Source organism: Anarhichas minor, unplaced genomic scaffold (assembly GCF_050575085.1).
Source record: "Anarhichas minor isolate MPS153535 unplaced genomic scaffold, ASM5057508v1 ptg000017l, whole genome shotgun sequence".
In the NCBI taxonomy this organism is placed as follows: domain Eukaryota; kingdom Metazoa; phylum Chordata; class Actinopteri; order Perciformes; family Anarhichadidae; genus Anarhichas; species Anarhichas minor.
Window position 1 is genome coordinate 18,726,695 of NW_027466463.1, and position 21,739 is coordinate 18,748,433.

At 41.3% G+C, this 21,739-nt stretch overlaps 1 protein-coding gene across 1 annotated transcript in view; it reads left to right on the forward strand.

Moving 5' to 3' along the window:
• LOC142952089 (ankyrin-3-like) overlaps positions 1–21,739 on the forward strand; it is an 82,446-nt gene that overhangs the window by 7,511 nt on the left and 53,196 nt on the right. The window contains exons 2-8 of the mRNA XM_076094093.1: positions 11,441–11,542; positions 11,831–11,929; positions 13,448–13,549; positions 15,563–15,661; positions 18,876–19,061; positions 19,501–19,524; positions 21,180–21,278. Coding sequence (XP_075950208.1) covers positions 11,441–11,542; positions 11,831–11,929; positions 13,448–13,549; positions 15,563–15,661; positions 18,876–19,061; positions 19,501–19,524; positions 21,180–21,278 — 711 coding nt within the window. The remainder of the gene's footprint in view (positions 1–11,440; positions 11,543–11,830; positions 11,930–13,447; positions 13,550–15,562; positions 15,662–18,875; positions 19,062–19,500; positions 19,525–21,179; positions 21,279–21,739) is intronic.

The window sequence follows — 21,739 nt, forward strand, 5'->3', positions numbered from 1 at the left end:
GTATCTCACACATTCATGAGAGAGAAGGCTGTCCTCGTCTTATGTGATAATATCAGGTGATGGAGGGCATCCAGCTCGTTTACATTGAAAACTGCTGGGACTGTTAATGAGACCACCCAGCTTCAACAATGTTAACTGCTGCCCTGAGCTCTTATTATAACAGTTTCCTCTAGAACAGGGTGGGACCTGAATCTTCATTTTTCAGAGGTGAGTTTAGGCGGATTGTTTAAAAGACTTTTGGTGGTGGGGGGGGGGGGATATAATCCAGCCCACCTGCCCATCACTAATCTTTATTGATGTCGTACGTTGTGTCAACTCACGCTACGTGTTTTAATCGACCTTCCTGCGCGGCAACCTGGGACTTAAATGCTCACACGGAACGTATAAGCATTACACCTCTGGTAGTAGTTTTTTTGTTATTTGTGTGTCATTATAAACATCAATTAGATTTAAAGGCGGGGTTGGCAATCTTGAAAACTAGCAAAGAGTACGCTTGATTTTAAATAGTATCCAACCAAAAAAAACAACTCTTCTGAACTCTTTTCCAATAAAAGTAGCGAGCAGCACCAGCTCCAAAAGTTGCTCAATGTAGCAAGAAAATCGTCAAGTCGGCAACACTGACAGCCCGTCCCTCCACTCCCCCCCCCCAAATTATTATTATGAACGTGAACGAACATGGCTGTTGTTACTCCCCCAAGTTTGTAAGCTAGCTTGTGGAAGACGGATTCGTTGATCACTGTCGGGATGTGATTTGAATTTCAATAAGATTTAAATGAGGTTTTCTTACAGAACCCAGAGGTTCTGGTTTCTCTTAAGCTCTCTAAGAAGAATAAATACAGACTGTAGGATGTTAAAGTGGAGACCACAGCCCAGCGTGGCCACGAGGTCCGAGAGTCAGCAGAGAGAGGAAGCAGCCATGCTGATGTTGGACATATACAACTAAAGTGCTCTATTGATTTTCTGAGCAATTCCTTAATTGCCTTTGGACTCCATGAGCTGCTGAAGTTAAAGGCCAATGCTCAAACAGAACTTCTCTTCCTGCTGTTGTTTCTCTTTACTGCAGATTTCATTACTTCCTCATCTGACTGTGTGTCTACTGTCTAACTCGGCCAGCAAGAGTAAAATAAATATTTAGTGCGGCAAACAGGCACTGGAGCAGCAGGGCGAAAAAAAAGGAATAACGAGATATTTCATCACATCACAATCACCATCTTTCCACAGAAGGTCAAATGTTTTTAGTAAAAATCTAAATATGTTCTGTCTGCTTGTTTTTTCCCGACCAACTCTCCAAAAGCCCAAAATATTAATTCATTCATAACCCCATATTTGAGAGCAGCATGTCAAAGTTTTCACTTATCCAGTTAAAAACCTTAGCATGCACTGGATGGAGGGGCACAACATTTGGGAGCGACATTCCTGATCCTCAGAGGATGAACCCCACTGACTTTGATGATCCACTGACTTTACTTCCAGCATCGGTCAGGCTGTGACTTTTCCTCGCTTATGCTTCTTTATTTTTTGTGTCGCTTCTCACGATATTGAAGCAAAGCAGATGTTGCAAATGTGGTGAAAACAGGGCTTTGTGTGCGTGCATGTCGGGGCGGTTTGGTCGCTCACGTGCAGCACCACCCGTCCCTGTTGGTGCACTGTGTGGGCCAGATGTTAATTTATTCATGACCGGCACTCCGTACTCTGTCAGAAGACATTAACCAAGCAGTGCTACAGCAGCTTTCTTTCTTTCTTACTTGTTTTGTTTTCATTTTGTTTGAACCTTATTGTGTTTTTGACGCCCAGATGTTAAACCCATGTGTGCTTTGAGTAGCCGACGAGAACCGATGTGTGTCTTTAGGGTGTTTCCGTCTGACTCCCTGCCCCCCCCCCTGGGCCGGCATAGTGTGTCTACCTTAACAACACACCGTGCACACGCCCTCACATCAGCCACAGAGCCTGTGATCCAGCAGCATAGCGACGTCATCTGCTGTCATCCAATGAGAAGAGAGCGGAGCAGATCTGTCAGCCAATTGCTAGGAGACCTAGGGAGGGACGGATCCTGCAGCTGACAGTGAGAACTAGTTGGAGGGAGGGTTTTCTTGATGTCTGGAGTTAAAACAGCTTAAAAAGACACTAACAATAAGGCCGATTTGTGATTAAATACATATAAAAGATCACATATTCAGAGTCTCGTCACATTCAACTGCAGTGAAATGTGACAGAGAGCAGAAAAGAGGAGCTGAAGAGTTTGTGTACGCTGTGTTTCTTTTTATTTTTTCATCCTCCTCTCATGTGCTGTGAGAGCACTGACACTGCAGTAGCTGAGCAGCCAATCAGATCGCAACACCAGTCGGAGGCAGGACAACTCACACACAAACACACACACAAACACACACACACACACACACCCTTATCTGTATACTCTCTGTTGATTTCATAATATATGCAATAACAAATGATACGTTCCTTTGCTAAGAGGGAATGCACCTGCTTTTATGTAACCAAATATTAATATGCAAATTTATAACTATTGATTCTAGATCAAAGAAATAGTTTTGTCTACTTTCATCACTTTTCTTTACAAGAAACTGGGACAAACAGTTATTGTTTATATTTAAGGACAGTCGTCACACTTTGCTGCTGCAGTCTGATGCAGTAATACTTGTGACCACTAGGGACCGATAGAGGACCTGACAATTAATGATAACTTGTGTGTGTTTGTGTGTGTGCTTTAGTTTTCTCCATCACACACACACACACACATTATGTATGCTAGAGTATAGTGACAGAATATTCCAAATAATAAGAGTATTGAATTCCACAAAAGAGACACAACTATTAGTTGATTGACAGATAATTAACAATAATACAGTAAAAGTGTGAGCTGTCTTTAAAAACAGTGTTTCATCCTGCAGTTTCTGTGCAAAACCATCAACCAACTCATTCAAATCCAGAGCCCTGACCCGATCAGTACATATGAATAAGTAACTGAGCACTCTGAGGAAACATCCTCGAGATATTTAACATTTTAAATGGATATTATTTGTGATTCGTACAGTTAAAGCCACAAAACAACTTGTATGTGAATATCTCTCATCTCTCTAAAGAATCTGACCAAACATATTTCAGTTAGTATCAAAAATATGGAGTTTTGTTTTATTGGACTTTAATATTTGTAACTCAGTCCACAAATATTATACAAAATATTTCTAGTCATTTCACTTTACATTTAAACCGAGTACGTTTTTATGTAAAATGTAAATACGTATTTAGAGAGTAAACTATATTTGCAAATTGCTCTGTATTTTTGTAGACGTGACTTTACACAACACAAATAAAAAACGTGTTTGTGGATGGTGGAATATTTGTCGATCATAGTACACATTTTTGAGTTGCAAATATTAAAGTCCAATAAAAAGTTCCATACAGAAACACATTGAGGTTTAATACAGAAGACCTGATGGTGACGTCTGGATCCAGATCCCATCACCGTCCTACTGTGCAGGTTAATTTGATGTCAGTAGTTATATAGCTTTTAAACACCGGTGGGGTCTTTCCCATCCCTCAACGTTTAATGAACTCAATGCAGCGCTGCGAATTGAGGAGCTTCAGTTTCCATGGCAACCCCACCCCCTCCTTCACAGATGTCATAAAACACCAAAGACGCATCAGGATCATTAAACTGTGTCTGTGTGGGGGGAGAGTGCAATGGTTGTGTGAGCCGCCTTCCAACCCGCAGCGACAGAAGAGTCGAGTTCCTCCGCTTTTCTGTTGCAGCTGAAGGGAATAAATCGACAACATGAAACAATAGTATAAAGTGTCCAAATAGAAGCGACGCTGCGACGTTCTGCTGGATGTGATGCGTCAGCTTAACAAGGCTGAGTGCGATGACTCTCCACATCACTGAAGTTGACCCAGTTCCATTTTAATGCAATCTGATCTTCATTATCGTGTTTGTTTTAGGGAGCAATCGAGCCCTTTGATAGTGACCCCCTGTACACCAGCTACACCCGGGTGTAGACCCCTCAGGTGTAGACCCCTTTAGGTTCAGCCTTTAGGGAGCTGCCTACCAGAATCCCCCATAATCCTCAGGGGGTCTTGGACAATACATCAGTATAAAAATGTGACATAAAAGCACCACCAGCAGACTTAAAACAAAACAAAAAGTCAAAAACAATATAAAAATGTCCTCTAAAAGAGGCAAGTAAGAGACTTAAAACAAACAGCAGATTGCATCAACCAATGAATTAGCAGTGTCGTGCATTCAGTGTTCTGACAACAAATAATCTAGTTTGAAGTGTCCCTGTAGCTCACATCAAGATAAGGGAACAAAATGTACTGCTTTGATTATAAAAGCATGTATTCTTTCCTGGCTGAGTCTCAAACCTTAAAATGTTTCATAGTGCTAAACAGGACCTACACTCTGAAGCTGTAGCAAAGACAAAATCATCATATTTCTCTTAAAAATGAACAAAATAATGCACTGAACTGTTTCACTGTCACTCTCAGCTTCATACTTTTTTCATTTAAACTTGTGTTAGCTCACTTTTAATAGCATTTGTTTGAATGTTATTAACGTGGGTACTTAGAGGTTGTTCTGAGTATTTTCCTTAAGTGGCTAAAAGCAGTGTATCTTCATGCATCATGTCTTATAACGAGGCTGATGGACATTAAGTGACTTTATCAGGATTAAGTGTCAAGCTTAAAGAGACTGAAACAGGACGAGTGGCTGCTGCCGGGATTGACCCTGTAATCTGTTGCAGTCATGAGTCAGACTTTGGTTCCACTGTATCTAATAGTTTATTTATTATTATTTATCATGTGGCCATACATTCATCCATCCACAGAGAATAAAGACGTATCCGGCTTCACCAGGTGACGTGGTGGTTCACTTTCACACTGTGATCTGTAGCTTTAGCTTCTATCTTTATCTTTTTTTACTTGTTCTCACTGCTGAATCAGTTTCGCATCCTGATTTATCCTTATCCACATATTGTAGACACGTCTGCTTCTCTCTGAAATCGCTTTTTCCATAAATTAGATGATAGTTATTGAGGGAGTGCAGTTAGTGACAGTGTGGGCTCCATGCTAACGTAGCTCTGACAGCTTTGGCGGCGTAGCAGTGGTGGGCGGGGCTTAGCAACGGGTCAATAAGATCAGACTGACTCACAGACTTTCTGGCAAAGTTACTAACACTAATTGGACACATTAACTGATGCACTAACTAACATTTGAACTTTCACTGCAGACTGACTGACTGGCTAGCCTTCTACCACGTCAACTGATGCGGTTTACCTCTTCGGTACCTGAGGAACCTTCATAATCCTGCTAATCTGTCTGCTGGGCTCCGGGCCCTGAAGCCTCAGCTGTGTCTGTTTGAGTCCCCCTGGCTGTGTTTACTCTGCAGCCATGCAGGAGACGGTGGCTGCAGATATGGAGAGGCAGGCAGGGATTCCCTAAAGCATGTTTCATGCTCACAGACACGCGACCGTCGCAGCTGTCGATGTGGAGCTGGTTTTAACTTCTTTATATACAGTCGGGTAGTTCAGCCTAGGGGGTCGGGTCCCTCCAACGGATCACCAGATGAATCTGAGGGGTCGTGAGATGACGGGAGAGGAAAGAAGGATCAAAATTCCAATGGAGGTGCCTCGTGGTTTCCCTTTAATATCGTAGGCTTCCTCAGACGTTAAATAGGTTGAACTCGATGCAGCAGAGAAGTTCACCCTGATTATGCAAATGTATAATGTCATCAAATTGATCTCCACATAAGCTTTTCATATAATTCTCATTTTTAGTTAAAATGCCACCTGAACTCCTTCCACACCCAATTCTTAAAAGTCACAAAACAATACATGACACACAGACACAAGATAACAGGGAACACAGGAACGTCTGGAGGGGATTTCTTCAAATTTGGCACAAACATCCACCTGGAAGAATTAACTGATTAGATTTGTGGGGTTAAAGGTCACTGTTTTGGCCATAACTCAAGAATTCATGTGCTAATCATGACAATTTTACACAATTGTCTAATAGAATAAATGGCTGACATGGCTGTAAACCTCAACTTGACTGGTTGACTCTTGGTCCCAAGACCGTTCCTAACACAACTTTTTAAAGATCCTGGTCTTGACTCGGATTCAACCGCTCAAAGTCTTAGTCTTGACTCGGTCTTGACTCGGTCTTGACTCGGTCTTGATATGCTCTGGTCTTGGTCTTGACTCGGTCTCTTGTGTAGGTGGTCTTTACTACATCACTGCATGTCAGTCATTTTATTTTTAACTTTTTTCTTATCTCTGCCAGAGAAGTTAAGAAGGGAAACGACTCTTCTGGTGTAACTGCTCATAAATCATAGACATCCTAAAGGTGACAAGGGGCCTCAACCAGAAGCCAGAAAAAGTTGGACCCAGTGTTTTTTATTTAGGTAAGATCTTAATCTGAAACTACTAGTAACTACAGCTGTCAGAATAAAAAGCAGTGAAGTAAAAGTATGAAGCAGCACAAACTTGGGAGGAACTTTCATTTCAATATTCTGCTTTTAACAAGTGGCTGGAACACACTCGTTGTCCTCTGATCCCGTGTTGCTCCAGTGGGAGTTTAGATTAACGCCGGAAACTCTTCTGTCTCACCCCTTCCCTCCCCCCTCCTCCCCCCTCCTCCTACATGCTCTGGACTTTCTCAACGCAAGCCAGGTATTTTTAGCTGTGACATAATGCCCCTCTATCTCTCTCTCTCTCTCTCTCTCTCTCTCTCTTTCTCTCTCTCACACAGACCGTCCCTCCCCCTCACCTCCTCTCTCCCTTCTCCTCCCTTGCCCCCATCCCTCTCTCCCTAGCTTCCAGGCTATAGTGCTAGCTGCAACAGTAAGTGAGTGCTCAGGTTTCATTCTTTCAGCTGCAGGCTGAGAAAAAACATGGCAGTGGAGGAGGCAGCAGACTATTTGGCAGAAGTAAGTCTCTACTGTCTGTTTACTGTAAAGTCATGGAGCTCTCTGACTGTAAACAGACTCCCCTCTCCCTCTCCCTCTCCCTCTCCCTCTCTCTCTCTGTCTGTCTGTCTGTCTCTGCTACCTTGCATTAACGCGAACAAGATTTGGGGCTAATTTACAGCCAGTAGGATTAAGTGATGTTGTGTCCGGTTGTCACCGGTCCGGAGACATTGTCGGATGAGGTGGGACGTTGAGAGGTTGGAGGGGTCGTTGATGGGACGGGTCGCAGTGGCACCTCTGCTGCACCACTCTGCTGCAGTGTGCGTGGATGTGTGTGTGTGTGTGTGTGTGTGTGTGTGAGTGAGTGAAAACGTCAGCCTGTGTGTCTGTTTGCATTCTTAACTGCTTCGCTGTGATTCTACGTTTTATAAAGTCCTGTATGTTTGAGTCTGTGCATACAGTGTTGTGTGTGGACACAGTTTCATGTTGCAGAGTGATGTGAATGGAAGCACCTGACCTTGGACGGTGCTGCATGCTCTGTGTGTTTGTGTAAAAGTAGGAATAAAAGAGCAAAAAAGAGAGGAGTAAAAGATTATAAATTAGAAGAAGAAGAGAGAGAGATTGACGTTTTTAATTAGTTAATTTCCTCGTTAACTTAAATTCACTTAGTGAGGTAGAAGGACAGACCTTCATGTGCCCCAAAGGTCTCCCTGAAGCTGCTGATATGTGATATACAATATATGCTAGCTCATCGTTACTGCACCACCCAAGCAGCATTTTAATGCTCCTCAACTCAGATTTTAACATTTGTCTGAGCTGCAAATAGAACCAAGTAGGAGGGCTTACATCTCGTGTACTTTAGTATTTAATAAAATGCTGTTTTGCTTCCAGTAAACAAGTGTTTCTATACAGGAAATCTTGCTGGTATGAAGGACAATCAGTGTCTCGTCCCTCAGCGTCGTCGTTGGTCGCAGGGAGCAGCTCCCATGTTGGAATGTGTGTAACTGTGTTCTGGAAAGAGAGCGACCGTAGCATTCCTTAAATATCTCTCATAGATAAATAAAGTTAAACTGGAATGACAGAAGCCTCCACTCTGCTGCTAACAACCATAACATGATCTTACACTAATCTGGAGTCTTTTTTCAGTATTTTAGTGTTTCTTTTGTCACCAACAAATCCATTTAAATGTAAGTCGGCCAAAGTCCTAAATCTCCACCAGATCCCATCCAAATAAGACCACGTCTTTTTTAAAGTTACACAATCAAACACATTACACAGAAGATACAGATGTTTTGAAGAGGTGAAGCTTTGGTAATAAACTCATCAGTTACAAGACTTTCACAAAAGACAACGAACAGAATATAGTCTCGTTTAATTCCTTTGAGTCAAGCTGCTGCCTCAGAAAAATAGTTTGATTTTGTTTTCCCTCATGTTTCAAACTCCAAATCATACCCATCGGATATTTTCAGATCATACATTTGTCCCACTTTTTATCAAACCATAAAATGGACAACAGCTACCACTAAACATTATTTTCTTGATTAATCACATTGTTTGGTCTAAGAAACTGTCAGACAATAGTGAAAACCTGAAAATGTGCAGTTCACTGAAGGTTTGGCTTTTTGTCCGGATCCAAACGATTGATGGATCATCATTTATAGCTGCTCTCTAACCGATGAACCTTCAGCTTTAATACAGATATAATAGTAATGTGATGAACAACACAGTGACAACTGCATTCCTGGCTCACGCCAACCGAAGTGGCACAGCACCAGAGAAACCTGAGCGGCGGGATGATGAACAGTGGAAGAGTTCACGGCAGGAATTTGAATAGAAAGACGCTTTTATTGATTCTATATCTGTCGTCTGTTATCCGTGACGTTCCTGTGTGCACATGCACATGCGTTCACTGTTCTGTCTGATGTTGCTCAACACTACAGTCATGCACGCTTGAAGCTGCAATCGGCTCTGTTTTCTTTTCCTATGTTTCCATATGTTTTGAGATAATACAGCAATATGAAAGAGTATATGTAGTTCAAGATTCTGGTCGTTTGCATCTGCTTTTGTCGCATTTCTTTAGATGGATGTTTATCTTTCTGGACTGTGTTTTAAAACGTCAAGTTGTGCATTTGTATTGTAAAAGAAATTAAAGAGGAAGCGTCAGCGTCTAATAGGTTTAATGGTGAGATGTGATGACAGAAATAAGAATAATATCGTCAGTTATGATCGTCATGTTAAGTGAAATGTAAGGCCGTATGTGTGTCGCTCTTGTTGTCAAATTTAAGAGATGCTCAGCTGGACTTCAGTGCTCTGTGGTCAGAGTACTCTCTTATAGCGTGGTGCTTCAAACTGGGATTCTGATAATGCTCTGAGTTATGAGCAGCCAGGCCTGGTGCCACATTTAACTTGAAAGGGTTGGCATTGTGCCTTACAGCCGCTCTCAGGGTTTGAAAAACCTTCACGGCACACGGCCTCTACTTTCATAAGACATCAGAAACCGACCACAGGTTTTGTTTTTGATAATAATTCTTTGATCATACTTTTCCTTTTTCCTCCGCTTGTGTTGCTTGTTACTGTACTGAGCCTGGCTTCAGTAATAACCAATGACTGTATGTGAGCTGCACCTTTCATTCAGTCTGTGTGTTTAGCATCTGATTTATGACTGCAGGAGCTGGTTATGCGATCAGGTGGAGGGGATTCAATTCCAGGAAACTCTTAGTTGTATAAAGAAAATTCTCCAATAACCTGTGAATGATATTACATTTATACAGAATTCATCGTTGTTGGGGAGGTGACAGTGTCAGACTTTCAAAAACGCTGGTTTAATTATTTAAGATAAAAATTCATCGCCAGAACTATTTGTTTGCAGTGTATTGTTTTTCCACAAATGACAAACAGTTCATTGAATGAAGTGAAACATGTTCACTCATTGGTGTTATTCTGCTGGTTTACAGATGTTTCTCTTCATGTGGAGGCAGAATCAGAGGATACAAAGTCAGTTTATTATGATTTCCATGAGCCTTGTGTTGGTCATCTGCTGGAGATTCATGACAATCACGTTGAAGTTTTGATGTAGACGAAGAAAAGGAAAACTTCAATGTGTTGTGACAATATACTAGGCCAGTGCTGGTGAGGTGGTTTCTGTTTAGTTTGCACTTTCCTGAAGTGATGCTGCATGAACAAGACTCAGAAACATGAACAAAAACACCAAATGCAGTCATAAAAACAGTAATGATAGACTGTACTCAAGAGGTTTGTAAAATACTCGCAGTATCATGGCATCCGGTAACCCTCCCCCCCCTCCACAGAATGCATGCTGACACCAGAAACACTCTGTGTGTGTTCATGTGTGGTGATGAACTCCGATAAGATCCATTCACTGAGTGGGAAATGAGCTCAGCTGTCAGCTTTATCCAACAATCCGTCTACGACAACAAGGATCACGGTGCAGTGAGCGCGACGAGACTGTCTGACACCGGACTGTAGCTCGTTCAATTACAGACTCAACCTGATGAATCTAACGGGGGAGTCACGTCATGTCTTGTTTTGAAAGCAGACGAGAACAAATCCCATTGGCATTAATTTATAGGAATAAAAACAGTTTTAACATTACTTTATTATGTGAGTGTAATGTTTTAACATTGCTTCTGTTTATCATGGGGCCTTAAAATGCTTTTATTTTACTGTAAGGTTCCAGCAGTTTTTGACACGTTACTATCTGGTCAGAATCTAATTATTATGATGGTATTATTGATAATTACCTAATAGTAGATGTTAGCATGGACTTGTAGCATTCAAATATAAATCCTGCTCCTAAAAATTCATAGTTGAATAGTCATTGAAGTCTGGTGAATTATATTATATCAGATACAGAGTTTGTGTGCAAAACTAAGCTCCTTTTGTGTGAGTTTAACTGCTTTCTAGAGAATAACAGTAGAGTTTAATGTGTGGGTGTGTGTTTGAACACATGGGTGGGGCAGACTGAAGCTCTGCAAACATGAAATCAGAGACTCACTCTGATTATCCTCCTTCCTGTTTGTCTGCAGCTCTTCGTCCCACACACACATTTTAATCCAAGTATTCTGGTGCATTCAACGTTTCTACATTATGTTTAAAAAAAAAACCTTCTTATGAAACCGATGATTAAATCCCTCGTTTGTACTTTTTTCATTTGGTTATTTGTGATGTGATGAGGCTTCACTTCACCCTCAAACCTTCCATTCATAAGATATTCTGTCTTATTCATTCAGCTTCTCAATACAACATTCACCAGCTAATAACATACGAGCCTTGAAGGATTTAACCGGCAGTATTGATACTGTGACACATAAATTACAGCTTCTGACTAACGTGTTTCTAGAATAATCAATAACCTAGAACAAGCTCTGAGCAGTTTAAGATATTTACGTTGTCTTAGCGCTCTGACCGTTCAGACATCCACCAGTTTTTACTTTCATGTAGCTGAAGTCACTTCTCTGAAGTTAATGTGACGAGCTGTTTATCTTTCTCTGTGTCCTGCAGACGGATATAAATGCCTGTTATCTGAGATCCGCTCGGGCCGGGAACCTCGAGAAAGCTTTGGACTACCTGAAGAATGGAGTCGACATCAACATCTGCAACCAGGTGAGACACGTAATCACATTCGATCCTCAGCCAACAAGAGAAAACCTCCACTTAGTATTATCTGTTTCAGGCTTTCACTGTCCCGCTGAAGTCTGTAGAGGTCTTTAAAAGATCATCTACCCAAAATCTGTTTTACAAAACATCCATAAAAACCTCTCTCACAGGTCTATACTGTTAAAGATCTGATAACGTGCAGAACGCTCACATATTTAAATGAAGGTTATAATATTTGTTCAGGGTTCAAGCTCTTGATTTTAAAATCTCTCTCTCTCTCTCTCTCTCTCTCAGAACGGTCTGAATGCTCTCCATCTGGCCTCCAAGGAGGGCCATGTGGAGGTGGTGGCTGAGCTCATCAAGCACGGCGCCAACGTGGACGCTGCGACCAAGGTGTGTGTGCCACACACACGTGCACACACACACACACACACACGCGCTGTGGTTTGCTTTGTCAGCTCCCTCCCAAAGTCACGTTGCGTAAGCAGCAGTAAAGAGAGGAACGGCTGCGTGTTAGCAGAGAGGTTGAGTGAGCTGATTTAGTGGAAGGAAGCTAAATCGTCGACTGTGTTTCTATGTTTCTATGTAATATAAGTGACAGTGATGTAACTCCACACAGGGAATGCATCCATCAATAAGGAAGCTTAGTGACATTTTATGAGGCTGCATCTCTAAGTCAGTGGTGGAATGTAACTAAGTATGACTACTTTAAGTATCTCCATTTTATGCTATTTATACTTCTACTAAATTCCAGAGGCAAATATTGTTCTTTATATTCTTTTCACTCCACAACATCTGTCTGACAGCTTTATTTACTTCATGTGGCGACTGCAGCTCGGTGGTTCGTCCTTGAACCAGAAGTTAAAGTTAAATGCAGACGGCAAATTTCATGTTTGTACCTGAATGTATTTGAGGATTATATTTTAAGTTTACAGATGACAGTTATTCAGCCCGTACCAGTGTTGTGTTTACAGCTGGTGTCTGCTGCCAAAAAACAAAGCAGGTTTTAAGTGCATACACACACACCGACACAGTGAAGAGGTTGAAGCCCCAGTTTGTTTGCTGCATTTTTACTCCATGAGACACAACTGCAGGTAAATTCAGTACATGTATAGTACAAATTGTGCTTTCTTGTGGTAATGCAGTCGAGTAGCAGGAGAGGAAAAGGAGATGCAGCAGTTCAAATTGAGGAATGAGGGGAGGTGTGTATGTGGAGGTTCCAGTGGCAGCAGGAGTGACAACACGGCGACAGCTGCTGCTGAGCTGCTATAGCTGTAACACACACGACAGGTGCATCCATTAGAGGTTCAGAGTATGCAGCTCACTCTCATACCAACTCATAGCATCCTCTTCTCCGTGAGTGAGATGGTGTTTTGTGTCAGTGATTTCAAAGTAATATCAAAGATATATTGATAGTACAACATGGAAAAAGTTACTTCTATCTTCAATTTGAGGGATAATCATTTTAAAACCCTCGTTTTTGAACACCTGCTCCTATAATTTGGGGGCTTTTAGAGGCTGTAAACAGGAAGAATGTTAGTTAGCTGTGGGCCCGTTTTTCAGTTTCAATTTTTACATTTTGGGAAATTAGCACCAGTACAGTTATGCCGAATTAGCTATTAGCACTGCCTGTTTGCAGACAAATATAACGGGATTACTTTGATACTGAAGTAAGTAAAAATGATTCTCAGGCAGGTTCTGCAGTCAGCGTCCTTTTTAGGACTTTTTATTCTGATTATGAACGTTCAATCTGAGATAATGAGAACATGGGGATATCAAATCAAACTGAAAATGAAAATATGTGCATCGTGTCTGTGTGTGAAGGTTTGACTGTAATGATTTCGGGACTACTTTTTGCACACGTTGAAAATGATACAAAAAAGTCTGAAATGTTTTTCATGTTTTTCAAAGCAGAAAGGAAACACAGCCCTCCACATAGCTTCCCTCGCTGGTCAGACGGACGTGGTGAAGGAACTCGTCACCCACAGTGCCAACGTCAACGCACAGTCTCAGGTAAGACACACACACACACACACCTACACACACACACACGTCACAAAGCTCTCTAATTGTCGCATCATCTTTGATGGAAAGTCATGTTTGAGTGTGTGCATTCACAGTATCTGTGTGTGTGTGTGTGTGTGTGTGTGTGTGTGTGTGTGTGTGTGTGTGTGTGTGTGTGTGTGTGTGTGTATGTGTGTTTGCTGTGTCAGCAGCTCTGCAGTGCTTCCTGGCCAATCGTTCAATCGTCAGCACACACACACACACACACACACACACACACACACACACTGAGAGAGGAAGAAAAAGCTTTTATTGATGAGCTCTAATCTTTGCTGCTGTACTGAACCTCAATAATCGGGATCTATCATTTTTAATTTGTTTTATTTTAAAGCAGAATTCAGATTACAGCACCATGAGGAAAGCAGAGATCAGAGCTGATATAAGTTCTTTACATTCTGTATCTATTGCTGTCTTTATGTAGAGAGAAGCTTCTAAAGTGTCTTGTTATTTCATGATCTATATTAAAGAAACTGTTGTCGTGTTGTCACATATTCCTGTAGGTTTCTTTTTATTGGTTGTTTTGAGTAAAGCTCTTTGTAACATTGGTTTTAAGAAGTGCTATACAAATAAACTATATTATTATTATTATTAGTAGTAGTAGTAGTAGTAGTAGTAGCAGCCTAATAGTAGTACATAACCACAATAAACAATGTGTTATTTACATTTATGCTGAGATTATGAAAATGGATTAATAATTAGGGATTCTACATATTTTAAAGAGCATTTTACCTCACGGAAAATAAAATCGCATGAACAGCAATTTATATTCATGATTTTTTTATTCTTTTAATTTTTTTCCCGCTAGAAACATCTGGCGGGCCAAATCGAACCACTTTGGTTGGTGGATGTTTTTGTATATATTGTGGATAAAGCTAGGCTAGCTGTCTTTATGCTAAGCTAGCAGTCATATTTGCTGTACTGTTGTTTCGATCTTCCTAAACGTGGAAGTGATTTCTGAAAATGTGAAACTATTCCTCTTAACGCCGTCACCTGAACAGCCACCTTATTGTTTCTGCGAGGTACTTTCAGATTGTTGCTGCGAAAAAACACATTTAAGTCAATCTGCAGTTTTATTCTTTTTTATCCTTTTAGTTAGTTTTATTTCCACTGTGTCCTTCATCCTCGCTGCAGGAGGAGGAGGAGGAGGAGGAGAGGCTTTTTTGCTTGTTGAAGGGATTTTTGGATCCTCGTGTTGCTATGGAGATCTGGCCTTGTTCTAGTGTCGCATCACACACACACACACACACACACACACACCACACACACACACACACACTTCAACTGCAGCCACAGACCAGCCTTTATCTGTGCTGTTATCAGGTGTGAGGTATGTGTGGAGGTGACATGTGTCTCCGTGATATCTCTGCTGGAATAGAAACACTTGTGAGCAGCTGTGGAGATCAAAACGTCAATCACGTTTCTGTTCATAACAGCGAAATGTCACGATGAAGCGCGTCTTCTTCAAATTGAATTATGAAACCATTTATAGATTTTAGATATCTGACTTTTGGCTGACGCAGTGAATTAAATACCTGACAAATGAAGGTGCTTCATCTCATTAATGCAAAACATCTTGTAAATCCAATATTGCCAAAAAGCAGCTTATTGATTTTCAACGCTGCCCACGATGACCTAATGCAAGCAGAGATATTAATGAGGTCATTTACATTCTCAGCCTTTACTGTACGTGTGACATACGTTCCTAATAATATGTGCTTTAACTGATATGTAACTTTAATTTAAATTGAAATTAAAAACTGTGTCATAATTAAGATATAGCTTTCTTGTAAGTCTTAATGAAAATAATTTAAAATGAAGGCTTCCAATATATATTTCTTCGTGATACAATGTGCTTCCATACATTCTGACTTCCTGCTCATACAGCAGAAGATTCACATCTAAAGATAGACATCACGATCATGACTTCAGGTCTGATTCACTGTCTCTTCTTTTCTTTTCCAGAATGGCTTCACTCCGCTGTACATGGCGGCGCAGGAGAACCACATGGACGTGGTGCAGTACTTACTGGACCACGGCTCCAGCCAGAGCATCGCCACAGAGGTAACAAACGGATCATCCACGAAGCGTAAACAGCTTTTAAACAGCCGCCCGTCATCTCGCCTCTCGCTGAGCCTCCCTGTAATCACACTGCAGCATGATACGACCTGCACACTCTGTGGTGCAGATAGGTGGCTGCTACCAGTCACTCACTCAGGAGACAAAAGCATGAAGTCATTGTTTAGGATGTGAGAGGTAAGAATAGATGAAGAAAGAGATGATGAGGAGGAGAGCGTGATGACTTATTCATGCAGAGTGACCTTGACTGTCTTCAGAGGGAGGAACCGGTGACGTTACAGACGTCTGACGTGTGTGTGTGTGTGTGTGTGTGTGTGTGTGTGTGTGTGTGTGTGTGTGTGTGTGTGTGTGTGTGTGTGTGTGTGTGTGTGTGTGTGTGTGTGTGTGTGTGTGTGTGTGTGTGATCAAGTGTTACGCTGCGAGTGTGGCGGATCAATCCATCATCTGCTGTAGTGCCGGCAGACGGCCAACTGCCACTAAAATTGACAAACACGTCCTCAGTTTGGCTGCAAACACATTTAAAACGTCAGCGCTTATAATATATTAATATCATATTTAATACTACTTAAACAGCGGGAAATATGTAATAGACAGTACATCAGGATTATTCTCTTGTATGGTTTAAACATGTTTGATTATAGTGCCAATAAAATACCAGAATAGTCTAAAAAATACTTACAAATAGAAGTCCTGCAATTAAAATGTTACTTTAGTAAAAGTACAGAAGTATTATCAACAATGTACTCAAAGTATTACAACGAAACTACTCCTTTGCAAGTGAATTGTATATCATTGTGTTTATATCTCTTAACTCGTCTTGCTGTTCTCCTTCTTTCCTCCTCCTCCTCCTCTTCCTCCTCCTCCTCCTCCTCTTCCTCCTCTTCCTCCTCACTGTCTCCTTCAGCAGGAGACATGAATGAATTATTCATGTGGGGAAATATATATCCATGTTTGAAGCAACTCACGGTGTTTAATAATTCATGTTTAACCATTTCAGCACAGCATGAGACAGAACAGATCAGAATTCATTTGTTTTTAGATAACTTCAGTCTGCATTTGATCTTTTTTATTGCAGGTATTGTATTGTTGTTTAACAAAACAAAATATGCTGGTCTTAATATTTTCTTTATGATTTGATGCTACTGCAGTATGAAGGTCACTGATCTGTTTCTCTAGTTATGATTAACGATCTAATGAGGATTGTTTTGTTTTGTGTTTTTATTTTTAGCTAATTCTGTTTCAGTGAGGGGAAATTCTGCTGAGTCATTGCAAGCTTTCAAGCTCAAAGATAAAGATCAAAAAGCTTCATCTAGTGCCTTCCTCTTTGCTGCTGCTGCTGTCTCTTGAAGTATTTTTAGGGCATTAAACTGACTTTGTGCCTTTTCCCTGAATCCCTAATGGAGCAGATCAAACAGCAGGGTAGTGCTCCGGGATGGCGTTTGACTTTTGCAATTCTGAAAAAAAAGGCTAAATTTATGCATATGAAGACATTTGTGTGGCTGCAGAGATGCTGGTGGATCATGAATGTGTGCTTGAATGTGTGTGTGTGTGTGTGTGTGTGTGTGTTTGTGTGTTCTTGCCTGCATAGTGTGTGTGTGGGTGATCTCTGAGGGGAGCTTCTGCTTTGATGTGTGGGTGTAGCGATGCTGCTGACTTGGTTTTATCCAGACAGCCGGCGTCCTGTGTAAACACACACACACACACACGTAAACATACGATGTCTGTGTTGTTTTTCTTGTGAGACATCTTTCCTTTTCTTTGATGATTCATAGATATCGCTGCTGCTCGTCTTGGCCGTGTGTCTCATTTATTACATCGTCTGTTTGCAGGAGGATGCAGATGCAGTTAGTGTCATTCTGTCTGTGCCCATTAGCAGCTATTTCCTTTCGGTTTGTCCTTCAGCGAGACACTGGTCTCCTCCTCATCCACTTAAACTCTCTTTAGAGCATTAGCTTAAATGCTTGAATAGACAAAGTGTTATTAGACTGCCCTGTGCTTGTTCTACGTATCCTCACACAACTCTTTGTATGATGTCCTACGTAAAGTTACCGTTCTTTTCTGTGCGTTCTACAAATGTCCACGAACACAAGCGTAGTTTGAGTTACAATAAGTACAGAAGTTGTGTTAACTTGACAAATAAGTCATTGTTGATTTCTGGATTCACACGGGACACGAACAGCGGTCTCCCGGGTGAAAGTCCCACATCCACGCCTCTCCTGGCTCACTGTTACGTGGATCTCATACAACTTGATTACATGGGATATATAGGGATCGTAGCGCGTTATTTTTCGTAGCAATAGTTGTGAACAGTGTGTGAGAAACGCCTGGCTTGTTCAGCCCCTTTCAGACAGGCAGCCCTTTGTGTTAATCTGCAGTTTGACAAACCTGAATGGTCCCGTGTACAAAAAAGTCACAACGACAATCTGACGATGTTGCACATAGTCACGTTTCCGGCTCAAGTCCAAGATGAATGTTGTCAGATTAACGTTTAGGCTTTAGTAACATGAAAACATGAAAATCTCAATCTTTGTCTCTCATTCACAAAGACAGTAACACCAGTTTAATGAACTTGTAAGTGTATTCATATCAGATCACTTTCTCCAGCTGTTATTTCTCACTTGTGCACAGACGGATATTACAATTCGCTCTCTAATAACATTAAATGATGAAACTGATGAAAATGTGTCAGTGAGAAGCTTCCCTCACGCAAACGATGGTCATAATTTCAGGCTTCAGCTGCAAAATATCTTTTGAATTTCCATCAGTTAAATCACTGCTTTCTTTCTGTAAATCTGCCGCCGTGTCCGAATAAAACCGTAAGGAACTTTAGCCTAGAGGAGGCTAGCTAGTTAGCTAACTAGAGGAAGCCAGCAATGTAACGTATCCCATTTCTGACAATGGCAGCAGATGTCAAGATGACAAAACTAGCTAAAAAAACAAACAAACAATGAACACAAAAAAAAGAAAAGATGCCTTTAATAGTAACAGCTGTTGAAACTAGCAACTCTATACTGTGTTGAACACAAATAAAACACTTGTTATTGATGTTATCTTAAACTTTATGTGAAGAAATATCAATTGTCTCTCTCTCTCTACAGAAGATATTTTGGAAATGCTGTTTTCTTGTTATCTGCTGTCACCTATCAGCTGTCAGCTAACATGGAGTAAACTCTCATGTTTTTTTGTGTCCGGTCCACAGGACGGTTTCACGCCGCTGGCGGTGGCGCTGCAGCAGGGCCACGACCAGGTGGTCTCCCTCCTGCTGGAAAACGACACCAAGGGGAAGGTCCGCCTGCCTGCGCTGCACATCGCCGCACGAAAAGACGACACCAAGGCCGCCGCGCTCCTCCTCCAGATCGACCACAACGCCGACGTGGAGTCCAAGGTACGCTCTCTGGGACTACAACTCCCATCATGCCCTACTGCCAGAGACGATGGGATTTTCTTTATTTTATGACATTCATTTTTCCACTTAATACTATAGAATTACTGAGTTTTATCTCGTTTTTTTTCAGGTAAATTTACCACTTTAATCTGTGAAATTCTGATTTATTTTTAATTTTCTGCACAGTGTAGAATAAATAACAGATTATAAGGGAGAGTCTCGGTCCATCACCCAGTCGTGTGCACCTCTGTGTGGTTGCCTTTTGGTTCTTCTCACTATGTCCGGCCATGTTCTCATTTATCCATCCTACAGCTTGGTGCAACTGTGGTGTTGGTGTTGTAGTTGTTGTGGTGCACTAACCGCCCCATTCTCTCCTCCTCCTCCTCCCTCTATTCGTTCCTTTGTGTTACCCTACCGCCTCCCCCCTTTTGCCTTCTAGATGATGGTGAATAGAACAACAGAGGTACATCTTCTCTTCTCTGCTTCCTCTCTCCTTCCTCTGCTGTCATTGTTCACTCACGGTCACCATTGCAAAGCCTTCTATCTGCTAGCATGAACGCTAAATGCCGGCCTGAATGCTTTTGCTGCTGACAGCGTCTCATCTGCTGTTTTTAAACCAGCATCACATTTCGACTGTGCTGAGTGTGCATCCAGTGGCTTGCTGCTTTTGGGCAGAGATGAGATAAATAACATAAGTTACTTTAGGTATATCTAGAGATTTTTTAACTACCTATAGCCAACAGCAACGATGACTTTCACATGGTTAATTCAGCATAATGTACATTTCCACTGCTGTATTTCCATCAGTACAACAACTGTCATGTTGTACTTCCGCCTTCGATGTTCTGGTTTCTATTTACAAAAAAAAAAACATTTTCATCCACCTGTACTTCTTCCCCAACCTCTACTGAGCTGAGCTCTACTGAGCTGCCGTCATTTGGTAATAATGGATTTTGAATGAGCAAAGTGATTTTCTGTTTGTGGTTTGGGCAGAAAATGACTAGAATGTGTTACTTCTGAGTGCCAGATGAATTAACCCTCATCTTCCTGGTTTTTCTCTTCATCTGCTGTAAATGGTTCAGTCCATGTCTTTGGCATGTTGTGTTAACGGATGTGACAGAAATATACCAGCACAGTGTTTTATCCTCTTCTTCCATGACTCCCCCTTTCTCCATCAACAGTAGCACCTTTCTGTAACGTGATCCAGTTACAGTAACATTTGTGACATCTGTCAACTGGAAAACGTGCTCTTGTTCCTCGCACTGCTTGAGAGATTGTATATTCTCTGAATCAAGTTAAATTAATTTTGTCTGCATGCATGTGACATCTAAGATTCTCACCCAGCTGTCCATAAGAGGAACAACTGGAGGGCTGAAGTGATAGTGATGCATTTACTTCACCTTTAGCATGCCAATATATTTTAGTTAATTGCATTTTTTTAACAAACATGAGCCTGAAATTGTGCTGAATATCCTTTTTGAGGAAATGCTAATTACTGTCACTGAGAGCTGTTTCATAATTCAGACTTAACTCTCTAAGATTATCTGAACAAGTTAATGATTTATGATTTGGATGATTATGACTTTAATACATCTACATTAATCCAAGCTGTTTGCTTTGATGTATTCAAGTTATATAAAGGTTTCTTCAGGGTCAGGCCTGGTTTAAATCCAGATAACTCATGCAGATGCACGCTCACCTGCATGTCTTTTGTATTTCCTTTCAGATGAAAGCATATCACTGAAGAGTAGATTTCTTTTTTTTTAGGAATTGAGACAAAAACTTAGATGGATGCTCAATTTATGAATTCCCTTTGCATGGTTTTAATTTTACAGGAGCTTAATGTGCTTTTATTTGCTTATTAATGTGATTCCATCCACTCCAGACCTGAACGATGTCACCGTTACACAGCAGAAGTAGGAATCTATATTTTATTATCAAAGGAAAAGTCCAGCACTCAAAGCATGTTTGACTCGTCTGCTCTGTTGCTCTCAGCCAACCCGCTGTTTAATATCCCATCATGCCTTTTGCTCGTGGCTCATGAAGAAATATATTTTGCTTCTTTTCCTCCCTCTTTTAATAGAATATGTTTCTCCTTCTGTCTCTCGTCCCTCTCAGAGCGGATTCACTCCTCTCCATATTGCGGCTCACTACGGCAATATCAACGTAGCAACACTCCTGCTGAACAGAGGGGCGGCTGTGGACTTCAAGGCAAGGGTGGGTACTTTGCCTCACACACACACACACACACACACACACACACACACACACACACACATATTTTGAAGTGAGCGCTGCTGCAAACACTCACTCAGAGACTCTCATACGTGGGCGGGCTCATATGTATGTAAGTGTGTGTGTGTGCAGGAATCCAACATCGAGCGCGGTCATGTAATCCTGCAGCTGTGCTTGTCACTCTGCAGGGAGGAAAACATATACATGTCGTCAGCTACGTGACCCTATAGACTGTAGGAATGGATGTGTCTCAGATAATCAGCGCCGGAGGAGGAACTCAGATGTTTTATATCAGTAAAAGTAGCGACCACAGTGGAGAAAAATGCTCTGTTAGAAGTAAAAGTCCTGCTTTCAGTCCCTGCTGCAGTAAAGGGAGGAAACACTACCTCTGTTGTCCATAATCAACACTAAATTAAAGTTCCTCCTGTAGCTTTAAATTAAGT